Genomic DNA, 21,867 nt, shown 5'->3' on the forward strand with positions numbered 1-21,867 from the left:
TGGATCTAGGAGTGGAAAGAAGTATTGTCACTAGATGGGTGGGAAGAATAGACTTTGAAGGAAGAGATTTGGTTGCATGAGAAAAATTTACTCTAGAAGGCTTGGTGTTATCTGGCAGGATATTTTTGATAGCAAGGCAAAAACATTGCCTAGAAACCACTTGACTTTCTCTAGGAAATCTGGAAGTGAAATGACCATATCTCTTCACAAATAATTGCATATTTTATTGCTGTGGATAAATAGTCACTGAGACAAAAAGATCAGGAATCTTCACCTGTCATTTGGAGCCATTCGACATATGGCCCCCATATAACTTGCAGCATTTTATCACACCACTGCCACTGACATAGATCCCATACAAAGCGCTAAACTGGACTATTGTCCTCTCTCCAGACATGCCATGAACTTTCCCATGGCCGTGCTTTGGCCCACACAATTTCTCCACTTACAGTGCCCCTTCCTCACATGCCAGTTTGTCAAATATCCTTCCAGTTCCTCAAAGCCTAGCTCAGATGCCACCTTCTCTATGGAGACTCTTCTGATTTCCCACAACTGAATGCGACGTTAGTCTCTGGTGACCCCCCTCCCTTTCTAAGAACACTGCATACGTGACACTGATTCCATTATGTCCCTGAGTTCCTGTGATCCTGTGTTCTTGTTGGTGTTCTTCAATACCTCCTACTAGACTGTAAAACTCCTTGAAAGCAGGGATTCTTGTATGCATTTTAAAATCTCCTGTTGTGCCTAGGTGCTCAATAATGTTGGCTGAATTATTGAATTGATTATCAATCTGTGATATGATCTTTATCCTCAGGGTGCTGTCCCTTGTACGTGAAAATAATGTTATTGACTTGCCGTCAGCAAGACACATGCCTTTGGGGGTGTGGTTTTGTTTTCTTTTATTAGAGGATTTAGTTTTATGCTAATGATAATGATGCTGCTAATGATAATAATTAATAATAATAATAAATGACTTTCAACTGGGACATTTGAGGTTTTGTGTTATTGATGGCATGTTTGCTATGAGCAACAACATAGGAACTAAAATTTCACAAACAGAAACATATTACATAACTGTCCCATTCATTTCAACACTGGAACTTTGAAGATTTCCAAGATGACATATGTTGCAGCTTTCCTTGTAGATGATTGTGATAATGACCTCCACTTGAACCTTCTCACCTAAGTGAATTTGTCATTTAAAATAATATAATTATAGATTCTGGCCATGAGAATTCCTCACTTAATATCATAAAAATTAAAGACACAGCAGTAGGCAATATGAGATCAGAATGCATTTGCCAGCAAGGTCACTAGGAAATAGCTGGTCCAGAACAGCTGCAGATGAGTTCCCACATCTGGTCCTTGTGCAGACTTGGGTGGGGTAGGATGGTACTCTGGATGCAAGGATAGGGAATACATGGTCTGCACAAGGAAAGGAAAAATAGAATAGTTCTTTTTCAAGGCAAACTCATAAGGAAGAAAATATCTACAAAAATTCATAGCTTATAGCTGTGGGTTTTTAAACTATCTTTATTGGAGAGTGATAGAGCACAAGCACGAGTGGGGGAGGGGCAGAAAGAGAGGGAGAAGCAGACTCTCCGCTGAGCAGGGAGCCAGATGCTGGTCAATCCCAGGACCATGGAATCAGGACCTGAGCCAAAGGCAGACGTCTGGCAGACGCTTAATCCCTGAGCCACCCAGGTACCCCTATAGTTGTGGCTTTTATGCTGAAAAGGAGATAAAACTACCATACTCCCCCATCTTTTAATCCAACAGATGCATTCATTTATTTCTGAGTATGCTGTGGATTTCCACTTATGCCACTGTGTCAGCCCATGTCTCTTTCTCCATTTTAAATTCTTATTTAGAAATAATTTCAAGTTTATAGGAAAGTTTTTTTATAGTCCAAAATGAATTTGACTGTTTTTATTTTAAAAAGCACATCTGCTAAAAACAAGCAATGCAATTTTCCTCTGAATAATATTAGAAATAACAAGATTTATATGATTCTGAGTGTGAGGTCAGTATCTTGGTAACATCATAGAGAAGTTGCCAACTTAAGTCAAATATAAAGAACACCTATATATACTACCCAAATTCACCTACTATTAATATTTTAGCCCATTTACTTTATTGAGCACTCATTCCCTAGCTACATGCACACACACAATATTCATCCCTGAACTACTCAGGAATTACAATCTTACTATTTCTAGAGTCAATGTTTGTAGATTCAAATTACTTTTCAAAGACTGTGTTTTATCTCTATGACAATGCTACAGTTACTGTATAGATGTTCCCCAAATTAACAGTGGCTCAACTTGTGATTTTTTTAATTAAATTGATTTATTTATTTTCAGACAACTTGTGATTTTTTTTACTTTATGATGCTGTGAAAGCAATAGGTAATCAGTAGAAACTGCACTTTGATTTTTGAATGTTGATCATTTCTGTGGCTAGTGATAGGTGGTAGGTACTCTAATGAGCTGGGCAGCAGCAAAGAGCTGAGGCTGCCAGTCACACAGCTGAGCCCACACAATCAGGAGGGTAAAAAAATCAATACACTTACAACCATGCTGTACCCACACAACTATTCCATTTTTCACTTTCAGTATAGTATTTAACAAATTACATGAGATATTTATAAAATGGGCTTTATGTTAGATGATTTTGCCCAGATATAAGCTAATGTAAGTGTGCACATTCAAGTTGAGCTAAACTATGATGTTTGGTAGGTTAGGTGTATTACATGCATTTTTGACATAAGATATTTTCAGCTTATGATGGGTTGATCAGGGTATAACCCCATGTTAAGTTAAAGAAAATCTATAGAATATTAGAAAATGAAAATTTGTGAACTATTTTAAATTTACATTGGTGGTAATTATATAAATTTACTATAGTTGCCCTTATCAATTTAAACTGATTTTTCAAATTGCTTTGTGTAAGAACCTAGGCAAAATTACATAGACTTATCACCTTTTTCCATTTAAGTCTTCCAAGTAAAGTTTAAGAGTGTAATAGTTTTCTAGTAATTTTAAATATCAATGTTTTGTTTTGTGATGTTAATGTAGCTACATTCCCTGTCATTTAAAAAATTATTTTGGGGCTTGAGATCAATAAAATAAGGAGGTAATAAATATCTATGTCTATTTAAACTTACAAAATGTAGAATTTAATGCTAAAGTTACTTAGTATGAAAAGTTGAAAGAAAAAGAATAAAAATCCCCTTATGAACCCTGTGTATTTTTGTCTTAAATATAAACTACGTCAGCTTTTCTAAAGATCAGGGTGAAATTATTAATGTATTACTATTATTGTTACATGGTTTATTAAGACTTAATTTTGCTCTTAAAATTTATTTTTAAACATTAAACAGTATTATAGTTTACATTTTTTGGAACAACTACATAGAGTATAGTATATTCAAGTGAATAAAATAATGTTCCATTTGAGAGAAAAAGCACCATAATAAATCAGGAAAAAAGTGAAAAGTTTTAATAAACAAATAAATAAAAAATATTCTATTTACCGATATTCTCCAACTTCTCTGTTTCTTTTGTACCACCTTTCTTGTCCTCAAATCTTCAACATTTCCTCACCTATCCTCAACCCCAGCTGGTGACCTTGCTTTCCATTTCCTTAAGAAAAGCATTCAGAAGAGAACTTCCAGTTAAAAGAATATTTATAATCATCCGTGTAATGACCGCCCAAGAGAAGAAATAGAACATCTTGATAACCCCCACCCCTTCATTGTCCCTGCCTTCAGTCCCCTACCAATGATGACATTCCTCTCCCCATCCTAGAGGTAACCTTGACTATTGTGATACCACTGCTTTCCTTTATAGGTTTTTTTTCTTCTATATAAGATTTTCTAAATGCAGTTTTGTTTCACAGATATTTGAACTTTATGTAATTTATATATTTGGAATTTTGACTATCTTCTTTCATTCCACATTATTTATAAGATTCATCCATGTTGTTCCAGGTAGCTGTAAATGTCATTTCTTTTTTAAAAAATGTGACAAATTTACTTTAAAAAGTCTTTTTTTTCTTAGAGCAGATTTAGATTCGCAACAAATTTGAGAGGAAGGTACAGAGCGTTCTATTATACTCCTTGCTCCCACACATTCATAGCCTCCCCTATTATCAACATCCCACACAAGTGTGGTATATTTTTCACCATTGATGAACTACATTGATACATCATTATCAACCAAAGTCCATAGTTTACTTTAGGGTTCACACTTACTGTGAACCCAAACTGGGTTTGGACAAATATATAATGACATATACCCACCATTATAGTATCATACAGAGTAGTGTCAATGTCCCTAAAACCTTCTGTGATTTACCTATTCAGCTCCCACTTCAACCCATTTCTGGTAACCACTGATTGTTTTATTGTCTCCATAGCTTTGCCTTCTCCAGAATGTCACATGGTTGAAATCATGTCATATGTAGCCATTTTAAACTGACTTCTTTTTTTAAAAGAAGTACATATTTAATATGTAAATATTAACACATTACCACACAAGCAATGGGCCACATAAAAATCAAATGGCAAATCAAAATATGTCTCACAACAAAAGAAAAAGAAAACACAATGTTCCAAAACTTATGGGATGCTGCAAAAGGAGATGTTAGAATAAAATTAATGCTATAAATGCATATTGAGAAAAAATTCAAATAAACAACTTAAAATTACACCACAAGGAAATATAAAAAGAATGAACTTAGCAGAAATTTAGTAGAGGAAATAACAAAGAAAAATCAGAGATAAATAAAATAGAGACCAGAATAAGCAATAATATAACATTGAATTTAATGATAAGTTTTTCCAAGAAAACAAGCAAAATTGGCAGTGTTTTAACTACATTTAGTAAGAAAAATGAGAGAAGGCTCAAAAGCCAAAATGAAAAATGAAAAACAAAACAAGAGACAACCACATAAATACGCAGTGTGATAACAGATTACTATAAGCAATTATATACTAACAATTTTAGATAACTTAGAAAAAAATGAAAAACTCCTAAAAAATCACAAGATACCAAGATTGACTCATGAATCTTGAATCCAAAAAATAGGAAATCTTCTTAGACCAATAACAAGAATGAAAGATGAATTAGGAATCAAAAACCTCCCAGTACAAAAAAGCCCAAGACCACATGGTTTCATTGGTGAATTTTACCAAACGTTTAAATTTTTAAAAAAGATTTTATTTGTTTATTTGACAGAGAGAGTGAGCAAGCACAAGAAGGGGAACAGCAGAGGGAGAGGGAGAAGCAGGATCTCTAGAGAGACTGATGTGGGGCTCGACCCAAGGACCCTGGGATCATGACCTGTGCCAAAAAGATGCCCAACTGACTGAGCCAGCCAGGCACCCCTCTACCAAACGTTAAAAAAATGATTAATCTTTATCAAAATAATCAAATCAAATCAAATCAAATCAAAATAATGATCTTCGTCAAAATTTTAAAAATAATGAAATAAAAGGAACACATACAAAATCATTCCATGAGGCCAATAGTACCCTGATACCAAAACAGGATAAAAACAATGTAAGAACAAAAAAGTCTACTTTGTCTGATGTAATAAGTATTGCTACTCTCACTTTCTTTTGGCAGCCATTTGCGTGTTGTTTCTCCACTCCCTCACTTTCAATCTGCAGCTGCCTTTAGGTCTAAAATTTGTCTCTTACTGTAGGCAGCATACAGATGGTTCTTGTTCTTTTTTATCCATTCTATGTCTTTTGATTGGTGCCTTTAGTCCATTTGCATTCAGAATAATTATTGGTAGATACATATTTATGCCATTTTATTACTTGTTTTGTCATTGTTTCTGGAGACTCTAATCTTTTCTAGTCTTTTTCAGTTTTGGTCTCTCCTTTCCACTCAAAATGTTCCCTTTAATATTGCAGGGCTAGTTTAGTGGTCACAAACTCCTTTTGTTTCTGTTGTCTGGGAAACTCTTTATTTTTCCTTCTATTCTGAATGATAACCTTGCTGGATAGAATCTTCTTCGTTGCAGACTTCTCTCATTCAGCACTTTGAATATATCATGCCACTCCCTTCTGGCTTGCCAACTTTCTGTTGAGAAATTGCCAGCTAGCCTTATGGATTTTCCCTTGTAAGCTAAGGATTTCTTTTGTTTTGCTGCTTTTGATATTTTTTCCTTATCATTATTATTTTGCAAATTTAATTGCAACATGTCTTGGCATTGGCCTGCTTTTGTTGCTTTTCTACCTTCTGGATCTGGAAGTCTGCTTCCTTTCCCACATTAGGGAAGTTTTCTGCTATTATTTATTGAAATAAGTTATCTTCTCCCTTTGCTCTTTCTAATTCTTCTGGGACTCCTATAATACAAATGTTATTGCATTTGATGGAGTCACTGAGTTACCAAAGTCTATTCTCATATTGCATAATTCTCTCTTTTGTTCAGCTTGATTATTTTCCATTATTTTGTCTTCTAGGTCACTAATTCAGTCCTATGCTTCTTCCAGCCTGCTGTACATTGCATCAAGCCCGTTTCCAATCTTTACTGCATCCTTCATCTTTAATTGATTTTTTTAACTCTTATCTCTGTGGTAAGGGTCACAGTGATGCCTTCTTTTCAAAAGCCCAGTGAGTATCTTTATGATTATTGTTTTAAGTTTTCCATCAGGAATGTTACTTATATCTGTTTCACTTAGATCTCTGGCCATGGACTTCTCTTGTTCATTCATTTAGGATAAATTCCTTCGCCTTGGTATTTTGTCTAAGCCTCTGCCTTCTTCTCTGTGTTAGAAAAGCCAGTTATGTCTCCTGGTCCTGAAAGTAGTGACCTTATGAAGAAGAAGTCTTGTAGTGCCCAGGACCTGAGAGTATCTCTGGTGTGTACTGTGTGTACTCTGCTGTTATGTTTTGGCTGCTATATCTTTCATGCCTGTTGTCTGAAGAGGATCTTCTTGCACATTTTGAATGGTGTCTGGTCCCTGGCCTGAATGTGGCAAATTTTAACTAGGTGTGCTCTTGTCTACTTGTGAAATGAGACCTGACACTGAATCCACCAGAACTGAGGCCTTGCACTGTGACTGAGGCAAGCTTGATTGAAAAGGGCAATCCCAAAGATACAGATGTAGTAAAAAGAAGGGCCATATGCATATGCACCTCAATGTTCATAGCAGCAATGTCCACAAGAGCCAAACTATGGAAAGAGCCAAGATGCCCTTCAACAGACAAATGGATAAAGAAGGTGTGGTCCACATATGCACTGGAATATTAATCATCATAAAAGATGAATACCCAACTTTTGCATCAACATGAATGGGACTGGAGGAGATTATGCTGAGTGAAATAAGTCAAGCAGAGAAAGTCAATTATCATATATACCATATGATATTCCTTATGTACCATAAAGAATAGCATGGAGGACATTAGGAGAAGGAAGGGAAAAAATCAGAGCGGGGAAGAACCATGAGAGAAGACTGGGAAACAAACTGTGTTTTAGAGGGGTTTTAGGTTTGGGGAGGATGTGTTGGCCCAGTGATGGGCATTAAGGAGGGCATGAATTGCAATAAGCACTGGGTATTATACATAAACAATGAATCTTACATAAACACTACATCAAAAACTAATGTATGGTGAGTAACATAACATAATAAAAAATAATTATCATTTTTATAAAGAGAGAGAAGGGTAGTCCTGCCAGAGCATAGGGTTGTGGGGCTTGGTGCAAGCAAGTTAGGCAGCCAGTCCATGCTACACTTCCTCCAACAGGTGGGTCTGTGTTTATGCTGTAGGCCTGGGGAGGGAAATGGCACTGGCCAGCTCCCCTGTTCCCGGAAAGGTATCTCTGTGAATCCTCCTAGAGATGCTCTCTGAGATGAGCAAGTAATCTCCCCCACTGAGAACCCCAGCCAGATAACTGTTTCCACACCGTCTACCCCGGGGTTGTTTGACTGCCTTCTCTCCAGGAGCAAGGGAATGCCCTCCTAGTTCTATCCCAGCCAAAACCACTAACCTTTAAAACTCCAGACTGTAAGCCCAGCTGTTTGCAAGAACTCAGGAAATTCAGCCCCTCTCATTTTCCAAGCCAATGGCTTTGGGAAGACATTCTCCTTTTGTGTTTCCCTGTGTTCTCTTCTCTAGCCCTTCTCCACAACCACAGCTCCCTCCCCTCTGCAACAGTCATGATCCAATCTGTTTCTCCCCTAAACAATATCTCAGCACTTCCTACCTTTTTGATGTGGTCTTTTCTCTCCATTCAATTGTGGAGTTTGTTCTATCAGTCTTCAGGCCAATTTCTGGGGTATTCAGGATAATTGGTAGTTATCTAGTTGAGTTCACAGGACAAGAGAAGCCTAGGATCCTCCTCCTACTCCATCATCTAAGGGACTCTCTAGATATACTTCTTTCACTTAGTAATATTCATTTAACTTTCCTCCATGTGTTTTTGTGGCTCGATAGCTCATTTCTTTTTAATGTTGAATAATATCCTATTGTCTGGATGTATCACAGTTTATTTATCTATTCATCACTAAAGGACACCTGGGCTGCTTCTAAGTTTTTGTAACTATGAATAAAACTGTTATAAACATCTACATGCAGGTTTTTGGGTGGACATAAGGTTTCATCTCCTTTGGATAAATACCAAGGAGAACAATTGCTGGATTGTACGTAAGTGTATGTTGAATATTATAAGAAATTGTCAAACTGTCTTCCAAAGTGGCTGTACCATTTTGCATTCTTACCAGTATTGTATGGGAGTTCCCGCTGTTCCACATCCACATCAACATTTGGCATTATCAGGGTTTTGAATTTTGGTCATTCTAATAGGTGTGTAGTGATAACTTGTCATTTGGTTACTTCACTTTTATTGTTGTATGTACCATTGTGTGAACATACCACAATTTATCCATGATAACTTTGGGGACATTCTGATTTTTTCTACTTTTTGACTGTTGGAAAACAGTGCTACCATGAATATTCTTGGTAGCATACATAAACACAAACCTGTCTAGGATATTTACCTAAGAGTGGAATCGCTGGCTTATAGGGTATGCGCACCTTCCACATTAGTAGATTGTGCCTCGCTTTTCCTAATGGCATGTACAAATTTATACCCCTACCAGCCATATTTAACATTTCCTATTGCTCCCCCTGCTGACCAACATTGATAAGACTTTAATTTTCACCAGTGTAGTAAGTAAAATGGCCTCCTAATTTGAGTCTCCTGATTATTAATGATGTTGAGCATCTTTTTGAAAGCTTATTAGGCATTAGTTTTCATTATTTTGTGAATCATTTGTTCAAGAAATTTGCCATTTTTTTCCTATTGGGTAGTATAGTTTTTTCAAATTAATTTGTAGGAGTTATTTATAGATCTTAAATTTAGTCCTTTGTCCTTCATATGTGTTGCATATATCTTTCCCCACTTTGTCTCTTATGTTTTGATCATTTTCTTGATGGTTTCTTTCAATAAGCAGGGGTTCTTAATTATAATATAGTCAGTTATCAACCATTTTTCTCATAGTGCTTTTTTGTGTCATTTCAAATAAATCCTTCTCTATCCCCAAACAGAAGATATACTGATATGAATATGAAAATGAAGATGAAAATGTTTTCTCTATTTTAACATTTCAAATTTCTAAATTTTTGTCTTTTTCACTTAGGCTTTCTTTTTAAAGATTTTATTTATTTATTTGAGAGAGAGAACATGAGCAGGAACAGGGGTAAAGGGAGAAGAAAATTTTCCCTTGAGTCGGGAGCCTAATGCAGAGCCTGATCCCAGGTCTCTGGGATCACGACCTGAGCTGAAGGCAGATGCTTAACCAACTGAGCCACCCAGGCGCCCCTGTACTTAGGTTTTTTAATATATATGGAATTATTTTTGTGTGGTGTGTAAGAATAGAGACCCAATTTTATTTTTCCTAATTAATACTCAGTTGCTCCAATTAACATTTGTTGAAAAATCTCTCATTTCCTCTCTAATTCACAATGCCAACTCCGTCAAATATTAAGCGTTCATATATTCTTGTGATTATTTGTGGCCTCTCTATTCTACTCCATTGATCTATTTTTCTAATCTTGTGCCAATATTACATTGTTTTAATTACTGTAGCTTTGTAATAAGTCTTGATATCTGATAGGGAAAGTCTTCCTACTTTATGTTCTTTGAGTTTTTTTTTTTAAGGTTTTATTTACTTGACACACAGAGAGAGAGATCACAAGTAGACAAAGAGGCAGGCAGAGAGAGAGAGGGAGAAGCAGGCTCCCTGCTGAGCAGAGAGCCTGATGCAGGCCTTGATCCCAGGAATCTGAGATAATGACCTGAGCTGAAGGCAGAGTCTTAACCCACTGAGCCACACAGGTGCCCTTTTCAAGAGTTTCTTAACTGCTCTCATCAATATCTACAAAAATAGATGCTGAGATTTTATTTTTTATAAAACTGTTGAGATTTTAGGGCGCCTGGGTGGCTCAGTGGGTTAAGCTGCTGCCTTTGGCTCAGGTCATGATCTCAGGGTCCTGGGATCAAGTCCCACATCGGGCTCTCTGCTCAACAGGGAGCCTGCTTCCTCCTCTCTCTCTCTCTCTGCCTGCCTCTCTGCCTACTTGTGATCTCTCTCTGTCAAATAAATAAATAAAATCTTTTAAAAAAAACTGTTGAGATTTTAATTTTATTAAAATTAACTATTGAGTTTTAATGTAAGCAAAAATTATGGTTAAGATTCTAATTTTAATGTTTCTCAAAGTTTTATATTTTTCATAGTGTCTAGCATATCTTTTGTTGGACTTTTATTAGTTACTGAATTTTTTAAAAATCGCTAACAAGAGAATTATCAGGAATGGGATTATAATGAGTCTCTTACAGGTAATGCTCTTCTGTTTTGTTTTAAAAGAGAATATATACCTTGTGTTATTTAAACAGCTTATATGTGTTGATCCCTTATATCAACATTCTTAATTTATTATATATCAATTAATATAACATAGCATTATCTGTAAAGTTGCCAATATTTTATTAAGTTTTCAAAAAACAAACAGTACACCTTAAACAAATTACTATGGCAATTGAGAAGAACTGTGGGATGGAGCACAAAAAAGCTCAAGATGTCTATTTACAACTGCCTACTTGACATTTCCAAAGATATCTTATTGGCATCCCAAAGTTAATACTCAAAGCTGAAACTTGTTATTTCCTCTACCAACCTGTTCCTCACCTTCCTACTTCCAGCATTATCATCATTTTTCAATACTTTCAACACCAAGAGTCCCAATATATGTTTACAGCAACTATTATAATAGCTATGGAAACAATCTAAGTTTCTGTTTATGGGTGAATGGATAAAGATGTGGCATATATATACAATGGAAATACTTAGCCATTTGAAAATGAAAATTTTGCCATTTGCATCAAGATGGATGGACCTAGAAGGTATTATGTTATGTGAAATAAGTCAGACATGGGGATCTTGACCCTTTCATTCACCACTGTATTTTTAGTCCTCAGAAGAGTGTCTGGCACATATTAGGTGCTCAATACCTCTTCGTGGAATGAATGAATGGTCCCTGCCCTCAAGAAATGTTTGATTAAAAATTATTAAACAAGATACACAAAGTAGTAATAAAAAATGTCAAAAGATCCTACCTTTTTTTCCTACTGTTAAGCCCACAGTTCATTATTAATTAACCCTTCATTATTTTATACCTAAACAACTGCCACAACTACTTTTAACAAGACTCCTTATAACCTTCCAATGTGAACGGCTTATAAAATAAAAACCATACCACTTAACATGACATTCCAGGTTCTCCATAATCTGACACAAGTTTCCACCTTAATTTTCCTCTACTTAAACATTATAAATCCTGATGTTCTAACTACACAAAACTGGGTATTCCCTGAGTGTGCCCTATACTTCCTTTTGTTCTTATATCCCCTCTACCTGGAATTCCACTGCCCCCATTTCTTCCCTCACCAAATGATACCCATATATCATGACACAATTCAACGTCATTTCCTCTATGCAAGTACGTACCCTCAGCTCTCCCAGGTAGAATTTTGTTTAACCTCTTTTTCACTTTTCCCCAGTAGTTAGTGGCCATGCTGTATCACTTGCAATCATAGAAGTGACAGAATCATAATGTTAGGCTTGGAAATAGTCTTGGTGATCATGTGGTCCAACTTCATGCTATGGAAAGCTAGAGTGAGTATTCAAGACTTTTCATTTGGCTTGCCTCATGATTTTTTTCTGAACCTATTTTATATCTTCTACTTGACAGGTCACTGGGGGGACATGTGTAGGGTCTTATTCATTTTTGTGTTCTTCATGATACCTAATATAACCTATTACACATAGTGGATATACAATAAATGTGGGTTTTTTAAATAAAATTTTATATATTTATTTGACACGGGGTTGGGGGGAGAGCAAGCACAAACAGGGGTAGTGGAAGGGAGAAGCTCCTGACGAACAAGGAACTTGATGTGGGGCTCAATCCCAGGACCCTGGGATCATGATCTGAGCCAAAGGCAACCACTTAACTGACTGAATCACCCAGGTACCCTTATAATAAATGTGCTTTAATTGACTTGATTAATTCCAGAGAGATGGATAAAATAGAGGTAACATTCGCAATAGCTAATATTTATTGAGTGCATACTCTATGCCAGGTTCTATATCAAAACTTTAAAAGAATTATCTCTTTATCTTTTTTTTTCCTTATGAGATAAGCACCATAACTAGTTTTCATTTGACCCAAATCTCATAGCCAGTAAGTTGTAGAACCTGGGCCAGAATCCAATTTGCCTGGTTCTAGATCTTTTGCTTTAAATCATTGTGCTATAGTGCAAAGCAATGTGGTGGGAACTCAAACATTACGAATCTGGAAGATGGTTAATAAATGAGAGGCTAATTTTTAATTTTTGAAGAACTTAATAGCTGAGTTTAGAAGGGTAGCTTGGGGCTGAATTGTGTAAGGCCTTGAATGCTGAGCATGGGAGGAGAAGTCATCTCCCTTCCCTGTTTTCCATCTGCACTAGTCTAGATCTTAATTACCTTTTGAGACCCAACTCAAACACTACTTATTGTATGAGGACTTCCAGAATCCTCCAAGTCACAATGAATTGCCCCTACTTCCATAGTACTTTGTTTAGATCTCTGCTGTAATACATAATATTACTTTCTTTTTAAAAATTTTTTGAAGACTTTTTATTTATTTGTCAGAAAGAGACAAAGAGAGAGAACAGGCAGTGGGAGAGGTAGGCAGAGGGAGAAGCAGGCTCCCCGCAGAGCAAGGAGCCTGATGCGGGATTCAATCCCAGGACTCTAGGATCATGACCCAAGCCGAAGGCAGATGCTTACCAACTGAGCCATCCCCGCATCCTGCTTGGTGACTTTTTTACTGGCAATAACAAATGTCAGTAACCACTTCTCTGTGTGCAGGATACAAAGGCTTAATGACTGAGCCATTCAGGCATCTCATATAATATTACTTTCTTAATGGTGTTATTTTGAGGATTTGTCTGTCTTCACATTTTGTAAATTCCTTGAGAGCAGGCATCCTATTTAATTTATGATTAGATACCTCTCATTCTTTATTTAGCAACTGATACATGGTAGATGTTAAATAAATGTTAATTGAATTAAATGTTTCAGTGGAAGAATATAGACACGAATAAGGCATGGTTTTTGCTCTTAAGAAAAGTCAACAGTTTACTGAGGTAAATAATACATTATTCCATTGGAGTAGATACACTAGTGACATGTAACAAGTTTGTAGAATTCAAAACCAATTTAAAAATTCAATTGAAAAAAAAAGGCTCATTCACAGTAGTCCCCAAATCCATAAGGCAGCTAAGGAGATAGCTAACAAAGATGGACAAGTCATTATGCATGAAATTATAAAATTACACCAAAGGAAAACTTTAAAAATACCTGAAAGTGGACAAATGTTTGTTAAGGACTGCACAAGGTCTGGGATTTTACCCTGTCTACAAGCTAACACATTAACCTGCCATAGTTTCATGAATTTTGGTAAAAGACATGAGAATCTTAGGTGAGAGATGAAGATTTTTATTATTTACAGCAAAAGGAGCAATCAGAGCTTCATATTAATTTGTGCCTGCTCCCAATATCCTCCAAGTCCCACGAGGTACTTGTAAAGGACCCATGGTGGATTACTGTACATATAATGGACTGCATTACTGGAGAGGAACAATGAGTTCACTTTTGTAGGAAGCAGATCCAAGCTCACTCTTTGTCTGTGGGGAGATGTTTCTTCATCCCTCAGGGTTGTTCACCTCAAACAACTCAGATAAAGAATTTTCAGGGACTTTCATTTTTTGTATATTCAGCAAGAACATGTAGGGATGCTCAGGGCCCATGGTGGATTGTCTTTCTCAACAATACTGCATTCATGCATGAGAAGACCTCATGTCAATAAATTAGCAATTCTTCTCAAATTAATCCATAAATATAATAATATTCCAAACAAACAATTAAAGTGCTTATTTTTTGGTAGAAATTGACAAATTGATTGCAAAATTGGAAAAATGAGATACGGGAAATTGGTATATGAAAGATGTGACATTGCAAAGAGGTGAAGAAAGGATGGATAATTTAATAAATATGATTGACAATTGATCTCCCTTATGGAAAAAATTTAGATACATGCTTTATACAAAACAAAGTCTAGATCTATAAAAGACCTAAAGTACACAAGACAAAACTTAAAGTACATTAAAAATATAGACAAAAATCACAAGGTCCTAATAGCAGAGAAGAATTTCCTGAACAAGGCACAACTTTTAAAGAAAAAGATTTATACAATGGGTTTCATAAAGATTGTATAATAAAAGACAAAGTTAAAGTCAAAAGACAAGCAATAATTTGTACACACTTTTTGGAAAATTAGTTGGCTGTATCTACTAAAGCTGAACATATGCATGTCCTTTGACCAGAATCTTTACTTTGAGATATATGCCAAAGAAAAATGCATATGTATGTTCATTAAAAGACATGGGTAAGTATGCTTATAACAGCACTATTTGTAATAACCCCAAACTAGAAAAAACCTAAATGTCCATCAACATTAGAATTAATAAATAGTGTTATATTGAAATGTGATACATAAAGGAGAACAAACTAACTACAAATACACATGACAACATAGATAAATCTCACAAAACAAATGCTGAGCAAAAGAAGCCAGACACACAGAAGTATATGCAGAATGATTTCATTTACTAAAAGTACAAAAGGGATAAAAGTGTCAGGAGAGTGGTTAACATCCTTGGGCATAGTCACTGAAAGGGAGCACAAGAGAGGCTCCTCAGGGGCTAGTCATGTTCTTTGTCTTGATCTGGGGGCTGGTTATATGGGTGTCTTCATTTTGTGATCATTCATGAAGATGTATAATTAAGATGTGTCCATTTTTTCTGTATGCATATTATACATACATAAAATATTTTGAAAACCTGTCTTAATAGTATACTTTCTCGTACATGGTTCCCACCAGTTGAGTTGCATGTGTACCAAAAGTCATTTTTTCCTCAAGAAGGCTTATTCCAGTTACATACACTTGTTGCAAACCAACAAAATATGAATGCAGAAAAAATTTTTGCAAGATATATTGTAGACTAACAATTAAGCTATAGAATATGTAGCAATACTCAAAGACAGACAAAAGAAAAATGGGAAAAGTATATCAGAAGGCAATTCATTTGAGGAAATATGTATGCCCCAAAATTGTATGAAAACATGCTAACGGAGGCGCCTGGGTGGCTCAGTGGGTTGAGCATCTGCCTTCAGCTCAGGTCTTGGAATGGAGTTCTGCATCTGGTTCCCTGCTCAGCATGAAGTCTGCTTCTCCATCTGCCCCTCCCCCTGGCTCATCGTGCGCACTCTCTCTCTCAAATGGGTGAAATCTCTTTAAAATAAAATACTATGATTCTGGAAGGGTTTTTTTTTTAAACATGCTAGCATCATGAAATAATCTGGGAAATGCATTCAAACACCAGGAAGATGCTCATTTTCACCCATTAGACTAGTAAAAAGAAATCTGTAAATGCTATTTGCAAAAATGAGGGGAAAATGGAAATTATTCTACATCCCAGATATGCATGTAAATTTGTTCAATTACTAAAGCAAGCTATTTGACAATCTAGTCAGGTTGAATATGCACATACTCTGTCATTTAGCAATTTCACTTCCAGAAAACATGTCTATAGAACAACAGGAAGCTATAGCAATAATATCAATTGCAGCATTGTTTGTAATAGAAAAAAAGGAAACAACTTAAGTGTCCACAAGAATGGCAATATATAAACTATAAGATATTCATAAAATGGAATATTATATATCACTTAAAATTGTTGTATATGTCTTACAGTGTAAACAAGAGTAAATCTAAACAATCATAATGTCAGGTGAAAACAGCACTTTGTAGAAGGCTATATCTACTGTGATACAATTTGTTGTGATGCAAAAATCATTAGAAAACAGAGCAAATTATTAAATAAATGCTATAAGATAATGGGATAACCAGCTGAGGAAAAAAATTAGCTGATTTTTTAAAAAAGATTTATTTATTTATTTTAGAGAAAGTAGGAGGGAGAGTGTGGGGGGCGGGACAGAGGGAGAGAGAGAATCAAGCAGACTCCTTGCTAAGTATGGAGCCTGTCACAGGGCTCAATCTCATAACCCTGAGATCATGACCTGAGCTGAAATCAAGAGCTGGATGCTTAACCAACTAAGCCATGCAGGACCCCCAAGCTGATTTTTATATAACAACTTGTAGTATAAATTCCAGAATGATCAAATATTTTTTAAATTAAAAAATTTTATTCAAGTACCTCTACACTTAACTTGGAGCTCAAACTAATGATCCCAAGATCGAGAATTACATGCTCATCCAACCGAGTCAGCCAGGTACCCCAGAAGGATCAAATATTTAAATGTAAATAATAAGAACCAAAAGAACTAGAAGAAAATGAGTAAATATTTTAATCATCTCAGGGTGTGAGCAGTCTTTTGGAGCATGGCAGGAAAGGGGGAAAAGAACACTAGAAAAATAATTTAAGAAATCATCTTGTGCACAATTCTAGTTACTTGGGATCAGTGAACAAAATAGAGATCTTTGTCTTCATGGACTTTACATTTCAATGGGGGAAGACTAAAATAAAACAATGAACATAGTAACATAATAATAAGTTGTGCAATGCGTTAGTGATGAAAGCAGAGCAGGGTAAGGCAGATAGAACTAGGATGGACAGGTTGCAGTATTAAATAGAATAGTTCAGGTAGACCTCATTGAAATGGTGAGATTTTAGCTTTGAAGGAGGTGGGAAAATTTACCCAAAATGGATATCTTAGAAAAGAGCCCTCATTCCAGAGGTACATTGCAAAGGACTACCCCTGGGGAAGTGGAAGGTGACCACAGATCTAACAGAGTGAGTGATGAAGTGAGCAGATGGAAAGGTCAGAGATATAGTAAAGAATCAAAAACTGTATGGCTTTCGTAATGACTTCTGCTCTCCCTCTGAGTGGAATTGGGTATCTTTGCAGAATTTTCAGCACAGAAGAACCGCAATGTGATCTATATTTTAAAATTATCACCTTCATTTTTGGGCTAAGATGCACCATGGGGGATCAAGTATGAAAGCAAAGAGAGCTTTTAGAAGGCTGTTGCTGTTATTCAGATGATATATGATGGTGGATTAGACATTATATGTAGCAATGGGGATAATGAGAAATGGCTGAGTTTTGGATTCATTCTGAAGTACAACCAAAACGACTTCCTCATGAATTGGATGTGTAGTGGGAGAGAAAGAGAGGAACGGAAATGATGTCAAGATTTTTGGCCTGAGCAGATGGTGTGATGGGTTTCCAATCAATTCTGATAGAGAAGGCTATAGGAGAAAAAGATTAGGAGTTCAGTCTGAACATTTTTTTAAATATAGGCTCCATGCTGGGCTTGAAGTCACCACCCTGAGATCAAGACCTGAGCTGAGATCAAGAGTGGGATGCCTAACTGACCAAGCCACCCAGGTACCCCTGTCAGGGTCATTTTGAGTTTGAGATTTCTATTAGACATCTGAGTGGTGGTGCTAAGTAGGTAGTTGAATATATTAGACTGTAGTTTGGGATATAGACCTGGTCTGCAGACATGAATTTGGAAGTTGTCAGCATAGAAATGGTTCTGGAAGAACTGGACTGGAAGAGACTACCACGGGAGTGTGAGTAGGATGGAAAGAATAGGAATAGAGAACCATCAAAAAAAGGAAATCTTGCCACTTGCAACAATGTGGATGGAGCTAGAGGGTATTATGCTAAGTGAAATAAGGCAATCAGAGAAAGACAATTATCATATAATCTCACTGATATGTGGAATTTAAGAAACAAGGTAAAGAATCATTGGGGAAGAGAGGAAAAAAATGAAACAAGACAAAACCAGAGAGGGAGACAAACCATAAGAGACTCTTAATCTTAGGAAACGAACTGAGGGTTGCTGTAGGGGAATGGGGTGGGAGGATGGGATAACTGGGTGAAGGACATTGGGGAAAGTATGTGTTGTAATGAGCACTGGGTATTATATAAGACTGATGAATCACAGACCTGCACCTCTGAAACAAATAATACATTATATGTTAATTAATTGAATTTAAATTAAAAATAAGATAATTAAGTTCTGGGGATGTAGTGAACACCACAGTGGCTACAGTTAATAATATTGTATATGTATTTGAAAGTTGCTAAGAGAATAAATCGTGAAAGTTCTCAACAAAAGGAAAAAAATGTGTAACTATGTGTTGTGATGGATGTTAACTAAACTTATTGTGGTAATCACTCCATAGTATATACATATATCAAATCATTATATTGTACACCTAAAACTAATACATTTGAAAATGTCAACTATAGCTCAATAAAAATAAATGAATTAATAAATAAGGAAAAAAGAGAAGAGAATTTGGGACTTGGCCTGCAGGCACTCCCATTTTAAGAGGTCTTGGAGGAGAGAGGAAGCCAGTAAAGGAGACTGAGAAGGAACAGCCAGTGAGATTAGAGAATAGGAAAGTGTGGGGTCCTGGAAACCAAGTGAAGACCTTGAACCAAGGAGGAAGTTCTCATCTGCTGTGCTAAATGCTGCTGATAAGGCAAGTAAGACAAGGACTAAGAACTGAACATTGGGTTGAACAATGTAGACATTATTCACAACCTCTACAAGATAAATTTCAGTAGAGTGGGGGTGGTGGACCCCTTATTGGAATGTGTTTAAATGAGAATTGTAACAGTAAGTAGATAAAATTACAAAGGAATGATGGAGTAGTCCAAGTGGATATCTGGGGGAAGAATATTCCTGACAGATGGAACAGATATTAAAAAGGCCCTAGGCAACAGTGAAAGTGGCTTGTTGGAGGAACAGTAGAGACGCAATAGCTGGGACAGAGTGAGTGAGGTGGAAAGTAGGCAGAGAGGGTAGTGGTCTAGGAAAGGATGGTCATCTTGGGCTTGCTCTTGATACCAGGTTGATGTAGGTAGAATGAGGAATTCAGTCTTAGACCAGGAACATTAGTTCAAATGATGCCTTCAAATATTGAATTTGGAAATATATATCATGTATATCTGAAAAAAGATTTGCATCAAAAGGGAGAAAAGAAATGGGGTGATAGCAGGTGGGGGAGTAGAGTCAAGAGAACGTATATGTAAAATAATGCATATATAAAAAGTATATATGTGAAGATAAAATATAATAAGATAAATATAATATATATACTTTATATTATATTTATATATAATATAAATATATTTATATAATAAACAAATATAATAAGATAAAATAAGATATAATAGCATGATTGTATCCTGATAGAAATGACCTAATATAGAGCATAACATTGGTGATGTTGGAGATAAAAGGGAGTAAGATGATAGTGGTATTGTTGAATTGGTATGAGAGAAAGAAATCTAGTGGGAAAAGAGAGGGTCTGGCTTTAGAGGAGTATCTGGAAATATTATATTAGTTTGCTAGGGCTGGCAAAACAAAGGACCACAGACTGAGTGGTTTAAACAATATATATTAACTTCTTAAAGATTGCATTTATTTATTTTAGAGAGAGGGAGAGAGAGCAGGGAGGAGAGGCAGGATGAGAGCGAGAAAGAATCTCAAGCAGACTCTGTGCTGGGCATGAAGCCTGATGTGGGGCTTGATCCAAGGACACTGAGATCATGAACTGAGCCAAAACCAAGAGTCAGCCGCTCAATCAACCATGCCACCCAGGTGCCCCTAAACAAAAAGAATTAATTTTTTCACAATTACAGAGGCTAGAGGTCTGAGATCAAGATATCTGCAGTTTGGTTTCTGGTGCGACCTCTCTCCTTGGCTATCAGGACTTGTCCCTGTGTTTTCAGTGTGCGTTATCTGTGCCCTAATCTCTTAGAGAGATACCAGTCATACTGGATTAAGGTCTACCAATGTGGGCTCATTTCACCTTAATTACTTCTTTTTTTTTTTTTTTTGTCCAAGGTTTATTGATGATATTACAGCACAGCAGAAAGATTCAAACGGCTCCACGTGGTGTTTTGAAATTCATCCCGACTGTAGGCTGAGTGACCTGCAGGTTGGACAGGCTGCCGAAGTCCAAGAGTTTCAACATTTCCTTAGTGTCAGGATCCACTTCAATGATCTCCTGATCCAGGGCCGAGACCTCGGGCACGTAGTTGTCCCTCCGTTCTCGCTCCTCCTCCTGCAGCTTGATGGAGATGCCCCTCACCGGGCCCCTCTGAATGCGCTTCATCAGGTGCGTGACGTAGCCTGCGATCTTGTTGTGGAGCTTCTTGCTGGGGATGATGGCGATCTCCTCGCACACGCGCTTGTTGGTGTGGAAGTCGTTGCCCAGGCGCGTGTAGTACTTCTCGATGATGACCCGGGCCGCCTTCTTCACGGTTTTGGTGAGGACGCGGCCCATGTTGGCGGGTATAGTAAAAGAGGCACCTTAATTACTTCTTTAAAAAGGTAAAGTCACATTCTGAGATACTGGAGTTTAGAATTTCAACATATGGATTTGGGGGGATATAATTCAGCCCAAAACAATCATATATGGTATCAACAGGAGGGCCATATATACAGATGCAGGTGTTGGCGAGTGAAGCAATATGGTGATAGGAGTCTGTGGAATTATGGTTTAAATTTTCTAGTGAAATAATAAGCATATAAAGAGTTGGGATGCTGAGGTGGTGTTGGAAGTAAGGGACAGGATATTTATAGAGTGATTGCTTGGTAGCAGTAAGGGCCTGATTGACTTTTGTGGTCATGACTTTTGTAGTCATGTGGCTGTGTATTTTCCTCCAGCTAGGTTTAGCTATGTAAATGAGGGACTATAAGGACTGGGCATGGCATTTGATCTAGGGAAGATGGGAGAAAAGACAATAAGGGAGTAAGAGATGGTGAAAATATAGTAGGACCAATGGACTGGAGATTCTGGTGAGGTTGAAGGATAGTGGGGTCTCTATACCAAAGGGAATGAGCTAGAAAAAGAGTAGGCGATAGTCATAGAAAAGGATGTTTGAAATTGAGATTACAGAGGGGTTGCTAAAATTGCTGTGCAAGGCCTAGCGTATAGCCATGTGAGTGAGTGTATGAGGTGGGGCCATATACAATGTCACAAAGGAGAAATGTTCAAGGGACTAAAGGGGTTAGTGTATCAGAATGATCTTTCTTGAGCTCACTGGGAATTAAGACAGGACTACTACCATTGGGAGTGACTGTGCTCCAGGAGCTAAAACCTTTGAGAAATTGCAGGGTGGGGATGAAGTTTGGTAAATGACAACAAAAATGAAGGCTAGTTGGTGACAGGCTGTCAAAAACTAGAGGTTTTCAG

General features: G+C 36.8%; 1 protein-coding gene across 1 annotated transcript; it reads right to left on the minus strand.

Moving 5' to 3' along the window:
* Nucleotides 1-20,481: 20,481 nt before the first annotated feature.
* Nucleotides 20,482-20,983, minus strand: LOC122896736 (40S ribosomal protein S17-like). Its single transcript, XM_044234791.1, has one exon. It carries the CDS (start codon nt 20,953-20,955, stop codon nt 20,548-20,550), a length of 408 nt encoding a protein of 135 aa, XP_044090726.1. The 5' UTR covers nt 20,956-20,983; the 3' UTR covers nt 20,482-20,547.
* Between the last annotated feature and the right edge of the window lie 884 nt (nt 20,984-21,867).

The sequence above is a fragment of the Neovison vison genome, chromosome X (assembly GCF_020171115.1).
Source record: "Neovison vison isolate M4711 chromosome X, ASM_NN_V1, whole genome shotgun sequence".
NCBI classification, from domain to species: Eukaryota; Metazoa; Chordata; class Mammalia; order Carnivora; family Mustelidae; genus Neogale; species Neogale vison.

Coding starts and splice junctions, on each gene's coding strand:
- LOC122896736 (XM_044234791.1), bottom strand. CDS start 20,955: ATGGGCCGCGTCCTCACCAAAACCGTGAAGAAGGCGGCCCGGGTCATC.